This window comes from Malurus melanocephalus, unplaced genomic scaffold (assembly GCF_030028575.1).
Source record: "Malurus melanocephalus ecotype Western Australia unplaced genomic scaffold, MMel_1.1 scaffold_140, whole genome shotgun sequence".
Taxonomy (NCBI): domain Eukaryota; kingdom Metazoa; phylum Chordata; class Aves; order Passeriformes; family Maluridae; genus Malurus; species Malurus melanocephalus.
The window spans coordinates 262,146-273,882 of NW_026623372.1; the positions used below are offsets into that span (position 1 = coordinate 262,146).

General features: G+C 42.0%; 1 protein-coding gene across 2 annotated transcripts in view; it reads right to left on the reverse strand.

Annotated features, from left to right (window-relative positions):
* Positions 1–11,471, reverse strand: part of PAXIP1 (PAX interacting protein 1) — a 32,345-nt gene extending 20,874 nt beyond the window's left edge. For both annotated transcript variants that reach the window (XM_057371065.1, XM_057371064.1), the window contains exons 1-5: positions 11,030–11,471; positions 5,970–6,104; positions 4,034–4,077; positions 469–532; positions 15–128 (exon numbers count right to left, since the gene is read on the reverse strand). In XM_057371065.1, coding sequence (XP_057227048.1) covers positions 15–128; positions 469–532; positions 4,034–4,077; positions 5,970–6,104; positions 11,030–11,119 — 447 coding nt within the window. In that variant the 5' untranslated portion in view covers positions 11,120–11,471. The remainder of the gene's footprint in view (positions 1–14; positions 129–468; positions 533–4,033; positions 4,078–5,969; positions 6,105–11,029) is intronic.
* Positions 11,472–11,737: the final 266 nt, after the last annotated feature.

The window sequence follows — 11,737 nt, forward strand, 5'->3', positions numbered from 1 at the left end:
TAATAAACTCTTACCCCCTTTGGCTCAGGCACAATCAAATGAGTACACTTCTTATTGAGGCTCAGCTGGCAATTCCCTCCATAAAAAGTAATCAAAGCCCACAGCGTACTTCGGTCTTCAGATGAAACCTAAAAGGAAGGTAGAAAAGCTTTTTGGTTCTGTGCACCCAGCTGTCTTCAGCTGGAGGAATTTTAGTGTAATCCACAACATACCATTTATGAGGCTGGATAATGTATTACTTATCACTTTAAATACCAAATTAGCACAGAAGTTAGAGAGAAAAAAAGGGTGACAAAGACACAACAAGAAAAACCACTAAAGAGTAATCTTTAACCTGCAGAGAGACAAAGAAAACAAACAGATAAAATGTCAAAGTACAACAGAAAAACTGGTATCTCTACTCCAAAAAGTAAAGCATCATACATATAATGTACATTGGAGTAGACTGAAACATGGTTCACTTCTTACCTGAGAGAGACAAGCAGTGACTCCAAAAAAAATCTGACATGATTCTGGAGAAAAGCCATTTACACTGGAAAGCAGGTGTCAAGGATGCAAAATAATTGAGTTTTCTGAGGGACACCAGAAAGAAATTAAACAGTCTACACAGTACTTTACAGATATTCTCAAATATTTGACCATTCAAAACCTCTCACCTTTAAAAGCACATTGTCTGTTTCCAATTAAAAGTTGTATGCATCAAGAGAAAAAATTATACACAAACTCAATCAGGACAGCTATAACATTTTTATCAATTCTAGTAACACTCTAAACCTGCCTCTTCCCAAAACATCTCCCTCAGGCAACCTCAGAACCCTGAGCTTACAGGAGTTGAGTCATTATCAATAACTTCCTTCTACTATCATGGCCTATTTGCCATGCTTAAAAATACAGGAGAATCTGAAGAAAACAATATTAACAACAAATTTAATTGTATCAAGAACAGTGTGGTCAGAAGGACCAGGGCAGTGATCCTCCTGTACTGGGTACTGGTGAGGCTGTGTTCAGTCCTGGGCTCCTCAACTGACAAGGACACTGTGGTGCTGGAGCAGGTCCACAGACAGGCCACAGAGCTGCTGAAGGGTCTGGAGCTCCKCCTGGGAGGAGCAGCTGAAAGAACTGGAGGTACTGAACATGGACAAGAGTCAGGGGAAACCTTATCAACCTCTACAACCACCTGAAACAGGGTTGTAGGCAGGCTAGAGTTGGTCTCTTCTCCCARGTAACAGGTCACAGGAAAAGAYAAAATGACCTCAGGTTGTGCCAGGGGCAGTTTAGATTGGATATCAGGAAAAATTTCTTCAAAAGGGCTGTTAAGTATTGGAACAGGCTACCCAGGGCAATGGTGGAGTCATCATCTCTGGAGGTTTTTTAAAAATGTATAGATGTCCTGAGGGACATGGTTTAGTGGTGAGCTTGGCAGTGCTGGGTTAACACAGTTGGACTTGATGGTCACAGAGATTTTTCCCAACTTAAACAATTCTATTCTATGGTTGGCCTTCCTGTTCGGAGTGGCTGAGACAAAACAAAACAAGGTGAGACTGTAGCATGGTAATAAGGTTGAACCCCAGCAACACCGTATTGAGGCACTGTGAGCTGGGGAGAGTACAAAATCTGCATTCTGGGAGGAGGCTTGTGAAACAGGTGAGAACAGTTTGATAGAATTGACCTGGGGAAAACAGACAGACTATCAGAAATCTACAACTTCCCTCCCTTTTCTATACTTTCATATGACCTTGTCTTCAAGATCCACACACATTTGTCAGAAAACAAAACAAAAAAAAAGACTACATAAACAGGTGTACATTGGTGTACATTGTGTCACAAGCAGACACTGTGATTTTTTTTAAATGAAACTTAATTATTTTCCCCATGCTGTTGAGACATGCATCAGCAACACTCAAGTTCTGAGACCAGGAAGAAACAGCACACAGAAAGCTGACAAGAAATGCCAAAGCACTTTAAAACTTAAGAATAGATTAGTGCCATTACCCAGAATACCTCAAGAAGTTCAAGCTTGATGAACATTCTAAATTTCATTGTGTTGCTCTCCAAGGTAGATATTCAATACTGGATCTTTCATAAGTGTACATTTGTCTACTCCATGAATGAATACCTACTACTAGTATAAATACTGACTATATAAAAAGATAGTCAGTATTTAACTTTCAAGAGCTCCATGAGTTTGCCTAGAGTTTGTACTCTGACAGAAGTGAAACAAACCCTCTTAAAATAGTTKCAAGCTGCATAACAATAAACAAAAAAGAGGGAATACAGCAAAATTTTTTTCAGCCATCAATGAAAGTTTAGAGGCACTCTGACTCTCTTTAATCTGTACAAGACCATGGAAAAACACATCCTCCTCCTTCCTGCTTTTACTGCAGAAGGAATTTCCATCCCTCCTTATGGCACTATAGCCAAGGTTTAATCACATTAAATTCTTTTTCCTTATTCACCAAGTCTTCCACCTTCATTTTTCTGCTTCTTCCCTCCCACTGCAGGTAAGACTTTGCAAATGTCAGTGAGCAGGGCACAGGAGAACACTCTGCCTTAAGTTCCCCCTGGTGAAAATAACTTCCACTAAGAAACAGACAAAATTATTGTGCTTTTCCATTGTACTAAATCTTCTTGTATTAGACTTTACCTTAAACAACTGACAGGCAAATACCCATCAAATAAGCACCAGAATTGGTAAGGCAACATAAAATCCTTAAGGCCCTTATTAGATCCATATGTCTAACTGACACAAGATGTTTCTAGGACCTGGYTCTTCAGAAATTCAATGACCACTTTGAGCATTACCAAATTAAAACATAAAACAAAAGACAAAAATCCAGGATCTCCAACTTCTGCCTAAACTGYGTCCAAAAGCAATCAGCTGGAAAAAACGAAGCTATTCCTATTAATGACTATTTTTTTTCATTGTGGCAGTACCTAAATGCCTAATGAAAGGCCAGATGTCACTGCACTAGAAGTCATAAAGAGACTGAAACAGGACAAAACAAAGTTAAGACTTAACAACCCGTTTTAGTGAGTACAATAAGGCTCAAAGTAAAACCTAAACCCACCATGCTCTAAGGACATGAAGTGCTAGAAAGTCAAAGGTCCAAGGACACATTTATTGCTGACAGGTGTACAAAACTTCCTTCTTCAATACAACTGAAGAACAAGACACTACTGAGACCTGGTCTTTTCATTTGGCCATTCCTATATACCCACAATAAAGACTTCCTGAGCAATAGCCATTGAGGGCTACAATCCCACATTTATTGCTACAATTTAGTTATGGACTACATCACTCTGTTGTTTCATCTGTTTATTTCTTTTCTGGGTAATCCAATAATGTCAGCTCTTAGAGTACCCTTTTAGAAGACCCTGGMTGCAGATGGAAGACAAATTTTCTAACAGTGCAACTTTTTTGTGTGAAATTAAATGAATAATGAAATAATTGAATAATGAAAATAATGAAATGTTAGGTTACTTAAGGCTGAAAGCAGCTAAATCCAAGCTATTTTTTTTGYGAACACTCCTCATGGACAGAGAGAAGGTTTAGAGATGTGTGACATAAGCAACTAAACACTTTCATCCTGATGATTAAAAGACAATAAACACATTTGTTATGTCCACACGCAAACAACCAAGACCACTAGCCCAGACCACATCACAGATATGGTGAGATGCAAAGGCACACACCTTAAAATAATGGCCATAAACCAGGAATTCTGAATCTCTGAAGCACATTAAGCACATTCCTAATATGAACACCAGGATTCTTACACCTACTGCCTCTTATTTTCCATTTGATAACAGTTGTCCTTCAACAGCTTGTAAAGCACAAAATAGGCAAAGAGATAGGAAAATCGAAGACAAAAATGCTCCAAGTGCACTGCAATCTTATCTTGGCAGACAAAACACAAGTTATCATTTTAAAAGTTTAAGGTGTACCTATTTGAAACAGTCTTGAATCCCTCAATGGCATCCATTTTAACATGTTTGTCATAGAATTAATCCAATTTTGAACTTAAAAGGATACGGCAGAAGAGCTCCACAGCGAACAGACAAGATCACCCAGGACGGCTGAAAAGAACAAAAAACCACCAGACRTTAAAAACCTTGGTCTAGATGTACAAAATATGAATTACCTTCCAAGTTCATGCTACAGCTACTTTYGGGATATATTTTCCAGTGTTGGAAGTCTAAGCGTTTCACAGACATTACACTTAKTCTACAAAAAAGACTCATTTATTTGCAAGAGTCTTTTTTCACATAGGGAGAGCTCAAACGCTGTGCAGCAACCCCTTTCTCTTATATCATTTACAGTATTTATTCCTCTTTGCAGTTCTCCTTGCTTGTAAGAAAAAATAATTCTGAAAATCCCACCCTACACTCCACSAAGGAGTGAAGAACCATAACCTTGCACAGAAAGACTTTTCTAAATAAAGAACAATGCTAGCTGCTGAGCAGTGATGGCCCCTACCTGAGAGGCCCTACAGTATTCTGGGACAGAAGGGCTCAAAGGGACACAGGGAGGTAGCAGTGAATGGAAGAGATGTAGGACACTGGTCCCAATGCAGCAGATAAGGAAGAATGGGCAAAGCATGACACCACATGCAGTATGAAATTACTTTTTTTCAAAAGACAAGCAAAAAGATATATTGTAGCAACTATGTTTATGGTATCACAGTTCTTGTTATTCTTTTTCTCTTATAAGGCATAATACAAAAAATAGCTAAAAACATTTCACTTATACTCCCCAATCCCCAGGGGAAACAAAATTGTATTTTCCTCCCGTAAGTTTTTATCTTCCATTTTCCCTMTAACCAGCTACCTTCACCTCTGACTTTCAGTCCCTTAATACTTASTCTAATCCTCTTGATTACAGATCATGCTGTGATATTTTCAGGTCAAACTAAGTGACATTAGTGAAAGACTTGCTCTCATTTGGCAAGTGAGTTGGCAATTATGAAGAAAATTAAATTATTTAAGTGAATGCCGTCAGAAGGCAGGAAGTGCTCTCTAGGATGTTGATGTCCTTCCTTCTCATGAGAATGGCACCAGTTTCCTTGTTAATAAGGTTAAAATCACACTAAAAAACACTTCAGAAAAAGAAACTAAAAATTAATCAGCACCCCCACTGTGATCATAAGGTACCCTAGTCAAGCATCTTTCATATTTTAGAATTAATTCATAGTTCTGCACTGTCTGGTGAACTCTCATGACATAATCTCTCAAAATTCTTTACTGCCACCTGTAACCCTATGGAAAAAACAACTCAAAATCATATATCTAAAGGTATTAGCAGTGAAATTCTAATGCTATTTCTTCCAATCTCTCACAAGACTTCCAGAGTGACAAGTTGACATTTTCAAACATGAAGCCCATAACTTTTCATTGGATAAAGACCTCACTATTTCAAGGTAGTAACAAAATACTGATAATTTCAGTATAAGGAAGAAAAAAAAACTCAAAAAAAACCCTTTAAAAACTAAAGAGGAACAAACCCCTAATTTTTTACAAGTTCCTATAGTCCATAATTAGCATAGTACACATATGCAGAATCAACAAAATCATTTTGCACCTTGCCAATTACATATGTATTAAAAAGAAATGCTCAGCAATCTACTACTTAGCCTAAATTGAGATTTTCCATTGCCAGCTTATAAGAACCTCCCCATCAGAAATATTTCTAAAGCAGAGCTAACAGGACATCATCTCACAGATGACTGAAAGAAAAAMCSKRAAAAAAAAAAACAAACTAGAAACCAAGCAGAAGATGTCCAAACCACTGAGAGATACAGAACAATATGAAAAGGGAGAGACAGAGTGGTAATAGAGGTCTGCCAAGCCAGGATAGAAGTTTGTGTAACAAGAATAAAAGATTTTTCAAGATGTATCTAATTTGGTCATCATCCAAACATGAATATTTCTTTATAACAAAGAAGCATCTATGTCACAGATGAGTCACTCACCTTTACYACAGGGAGATCAAAAACTTCACGAGATTCTCCAACTTCTGGATTGTCCCCATCTTCTGAAATAATATGTGAAGCCAGTGCATTGTAAGAAACTTCTTTTGCTTTCCCAGCTTTCAGAAGTTGGATAACCTAAACCCAAAGGACAACAGAAAGAAGTCAACAACTTTTAGCAACTTTTATTTGAGGAAAAACATTAATGCCAGAAGACATTAACACTGGATGGATGAAGGAATACGACCTTTTCTCTTGGCTGCCCTCCTGTAGGTGGTCAGCGCTTTCCCTGAAGTTGCCAAACACATTACATTTAAAACCTGACTGCCAAAGGCTTACTTCTCTCCGATATTTTCATCATTCCATCTGAAGATCTACTTTTCAAAATAACTGATGATGGGATAGGAATCAGGAAAATGTCAAGGTTTTTCCAAAATACGTATTCCTCAAAAAAAATATAAAAACAGTTTTGTCTCAAGCAGGTTTTTGCATTGGGTAGTTCAGGAAGTGTTTGAATATACTTTAAAATACGAATTTTAAGGACTAAGTGATTTAGAGAAATACAGAAAAGAAACCCCAAACAAACAAGTAGGACTCATGCTCCCTAAATGACTACTTTAGGAACTGGAACTGAAATGCCTCACTCTACCTCCCTGTCCTCAGCAAATGCACAACATCTCCCAACTATCAAAGCACATGTGACTCCCAGTTTTCCAAGGCCCAAATTGCAGATTCTGCTTTAATAGTTCAGTGTCCTCTCAGCTCTGCTGTAGAGATCTGTGTGAACCCAGCCCAGTGCCCCAAAAAACTGGACTATCATTTCATTAGAAAAGGTAACAGAGAAGGTAGTGGGGCGCAGAGGGGAGGAAGAAAAAAGGATTTTAAAACATTATGGTCTAGAGTCCAAAGGTTAAAAAAAAATCCAATTTAGACTATTGTTTCATTTCCCTTTCATTATTCAGAAATCATGATTTTTTAAAACAAAACTGGTGCAATGTTCATCCTCCAAAACCTGACAGGGAGAGACACCTATCCCTGCAAACCTGCTGGGGACATTCCCTTCAAAACAGGACATTCTATCCACARCAATGAACAGAAGAGAGCAAAGCAAAGCATTCATCAAACAAAATATTAATTAACCAGTCCTTAAGCAATTACTCCTTACCCTGTACACTCACCAGGACAAATAAGCACTGAAAAAGAGATTCTCTCAAAATGTGGCATCAGGCTATTTTATAAAGCATTTCTGCCAAACAGAAAAACCAGGATAGAAAAATAACTCACTGAGGAGACGATTTTGCCATTTCCTGACTGAAGCACCTGACTTCAAAACTCCATTTAAAAAAACAATCAACTTCTTTTTTCTCCAGTGGAYGAATATTACCAAAATAAATACTCTAAAATAATCAAGAAAATTGATCATGAGCTTGGTGTTCTTGTCACCGAAGCCAGAAACAGGAGTGGAAGTCTCCATTTTACACACCAAACCCCATAATCATGATACATCTTCCTGCATGAAATCCAGTTAACTGTAAGATGACACAGGATGCTGTCATTCCAATGGGAAAAATGAAATCCAGATAAAGCACTTTTGAAAACAGAAGGTATCCAAGAACCATCCCAGCACAGGAGCTCCATGTCTCACACAGTTCTTCAGCTCTTCCTGAGTTACAGACCCATTCAACTGCTCATTTAGGGTAAGGCTAAAAAAAGGAGTGAACGTCATGAAAACTGAGAACCCAAATCTGACAGCATCAGAAAGAAGTTATAAATAATGTGCTAAAAGTACTTTTTTTAATATCAAAACAATGTTACATTAAAGAACTTGTGCAAAGAGTCTGCTTATACAAAAAGTTACCCTGATTCCATGTAGTAAGTTTAAACACTATATTTATGACCGATAATAATTAATTTGATTATTTTATGTATGCTTAAAAAAGACTTTCCCTAATTTAGCTCATGTCAACTTCAAAACTCTCAGAATACACGACTTCTTCAGATTAAGTAATGCCTGGACTAAGAAGCTGTATTGGCACAATTAAAGAACTCACACTGGTATCAACCATGTAACTCTAAACAGAAAATAGAATGCTTAAAATCCTAATATGAACACTGTAAAAGYACACTGTAAAAATCCTGCATTTTAGGTATTGGCTTATATCCATTAAATGAAATTTCATTTTTCTAGGGAATACAAATTTCATCTTCTTCTCTCCCACTAAAACCTGTGTTGGAAGAAACAAGAGGAATGGTTTAAAACTAACAAGTAAGACAATGGAAATAAAAAAAAAAAACAATTGAAATGAGATAAACAAAACTCAAATATCCTGTTCAAAGACCTTGTGCTGCATTGCACTATTTTTTTATCTCTTTCTGAAGGAATTACTGATTTTAACTGATGTTTCCAAAGCATGATGGTTTGGGTTTATAATGTTTGAGGAAAACAGGAAGAGCATTTATTAAGAGTAGCTGACATCTACTCATTACCCTTGATAAGGTGTGAGCAGTAAAGGGCACATCCCAATGGAATGGATTTAAAGTTGAGAGCCAACCTATTTCTCCCTCATTTGCCAAAGAACACCCAGGCACAATTCCAGGCTTTTGTTTCCCTTCCAATTTATGCTGCATGTGCTTTAATAGGCAGTGGGTATGCAGTTATTAACCGGAATAAATTACTTTTTTTCCCCTTTACTCTTTGATTTGTTTTTTTTGGTGTGCTCACTTTTGCTACCCTTGTTTTAATATTTATTATGGTAACTGGTTTTCCATGAAACCATTTAGAAATTTAGGTTGATTAAACTGTGCTCCTCCACAGAAGATGAAGGAGGAAACTTCTTAGGAAAATCAAGCTGGCATTCATTTTAATAAAGTAGTAAAAAGTGCCAAATAAATTTGTAATTTTTCTATCAGTAATGGGACAAATTTCAGTCGAAGAACTGTTTTTGAAGTTTGATTTACAATTCCTATATTCTGTCTCAGCTCAAAAAGCACCTGGTAAATGCTCCTCATACTCAGCTGCCCCACAGTACCACAGAGGACACCCACAGGAGGGTGTCCTGGTCTCAACTACTAGAGTTAGTTTATGTTCAATAGCTACTACAGTTCTGTGTTTTGGATTCAGAATAGGAATAATGTCGGTAMCACAATGATGTTTTGGCTTTTGCCAAGTCCTGTTTATCCTAAGTCGAGGACTATTTTTTTGTCTTATGCTCTGCCAGTGAAGAGGTACAGAAAAGGCTGGGAGGGAGCACAGCCTGGACAGTGGACCCAAACTGGCCAAAGAGATACTCCACACCAAAGAATGCCATGCCTAGGAAATAAATGGGGGCTTACCTATAAGAAGGACTGATCTGGATTCAGGAATGAAATCTGGCTCTGGCATCAGATGGTGAGCAATTATACTGCATATCACTTGCTTGCACATCACTTTCCTTTTTCTTACCATTATTATTTACTATTACCTTTATAACTTACCTGGTTTTCAATTATTAAACTGTTTTTAGACCTCAAMGTACAAGTTTTATTTTTGATTCTCCTCCCCATTSCACTGGGTAAGGGTGAGAGAGCAGCTGTGTGGTGCTTAGTTGCCAGCTGGGCTTTAGCCAGTACACAGGCTTCCCCCAGGAGCTGGCCCTGAGCACAGCTCAGCCTAGCCCAGCTCACCTCCTTGCTCTGATCCAGCTCTGCCACCCAACCCAGGCAGAAGAAAATGCAATGCACCGAATTTGGAGCTAATCAAAGCCCTACGACAATGACTCTGACTGCAAAGAATAAAACTTGCCATGTGAAAGAGAACAGTTCAAGAGAATTGTCTTGTCTACTTGCTCTAGGGGAAATCTGCTCATGGTCCTCCAATGTCAACACACGATTAAGCACCTTTCAGGACATTACTTATATGATAAATGATGTACAAGAATCCTWCAGGATTTTTGCATTCATCCTCACACACATAATAATATTGCTGCCATAAGGCTTTTTTAAGTACTGGAATTTGTACTTTGAGCTCTATGCCACTGTCAAAAGTTTTAGGCCTAAACACCTAAATTTTATATCTAAATACCTGTCTATAGAAGTTTTCATTCTGCTTTTTAACTGTATTCTTCCTAGATTGTTTTTCTTGTAGCACAACAGGAATGAAAACCATGTGAACAGGCCAGTGCCTGTGTCTGCAGGTCACTTATATGCATACGAGGCTCAGTGAGTGCCAGGACAGGAACTGAATGTTGAACTAAGACTTTACTGCAGCAAATACCAGAGAAGCAAAGACTCTAACTTCAGTGTGAAACATGCAGTAACCTGCTTGCAAGAAGCTGCTGTCCTAAAGCTCGATACGACRCACTTCAAACATCTGTCCAACTGGACACGCCACAGAAACTTTGTTTTAACCACCTTTGCCCACCACGGATGTTCTTCACGGCAAGGCCACCTGCATCACCCAAGGCGCTGCCCCCAGGCACGGCGAGAGGGCTGGGCGGCCCCTGGCCTAAACCACACCAGCACCACACCGAGCGGTCCTGGGGCGGTACCGGGGCCGTGCTGGGGCCGCGCCAAGGCGGGAAGGTCTGTGTGGGAGGGAAGAGCCAGTCCGGCCCCTCATGAAGAACCTTCCCCATGTCCTGTCCCTGTAACCCGTACGGAACCCGGTTCGGGGAGGGGCCAGGCCTGCGGAGCGCTAGGGTCGGAGGAGCGGCGGGCGCTGCCCCCGCTGCCCGCCCGGCCTGGCCCGACACAGGAAGTCCCTCCGCCCGCTCCTCCTCCGCTCAGGCGGCTCCGGCGGGGCCTGCGCGGAGGGGCCGCGGCTCCCATGGCGGCGACGGCGGCGCTTCCCGCGGGCACGGCCGGGATCGGGACGGGGATGTGAACCGTCCGCCGCCCCTCCCCCCCGCCATCCCTCACGGTCCCTCCGGCGCGCGCGCTGCCCCCCCCACTCCCGCCCTTTCCCCGTGAGGCGGCGCGAGCCTCGAGCCGGTGGYAGCCGGACGATTCTACAGTGCTGCCCCCACCGGGGGTGCGGGGGCAGACGGAGGACAAGGCGGGAATCATCTGCGGGGATGACCGGGTACCTTGGGGTCGATATCTCCCACCACGAAGAACTTGACGTCTTTGAACATCTCCTCCGGGACTTTCAGCTCCTCCTCGTCGTCCGCCAGCATGGTCGCGGACGGCAGCAGCGGGCGCTCCCCCGCTGCCCGCTATTCCCCCGCGCTCACTGAAAAAACCGCCGGGGCCCGGGTCTCTCCCGTCCCCCTCCCCCCGCCGAGCCGCCGAACCGCGCGAGCAAGGCGCGCGCTGCGGGACACACCATCCCCCGCCAGGACGTAGGGGGGGTGGAAGGGGGAGGGGAGAGCCGCCCCCACAAAGCGGCTCCCCCCACCCGATCAGCCACCACCACTGCTGCAGGGCAGCGCTCGCTCTTGATCCACAGGCGCTATCCCTGCTCCTCCCTCTGTCTCCGAACCGAACCGGCAGGCAKTATCCAAATCTAGAGCTCCCCCCGCGCGGGATGCAATGGACTCGTCCCGAACGACAGAGGCGGGCAGCGGGGATACCCGGCCCCGCCCATTGGCGAGGGGGGTGGGAAGTGGGGCGGGAAGGCGGCCGCCTCCGGCCACGCCCCCCGGGGCACAGGCCMCGCCCCCTGCACGCCCCGCCCCCAGCCCTGCCGTGAGGGGACGCGGCCGATGGCGGCKGGGCTCTTCAGCCGTCACCGCCAGCTAATGGTTGGGGTGTGTATTCCAGCGTCCAACTCAAAAATGAACACACTGACTACT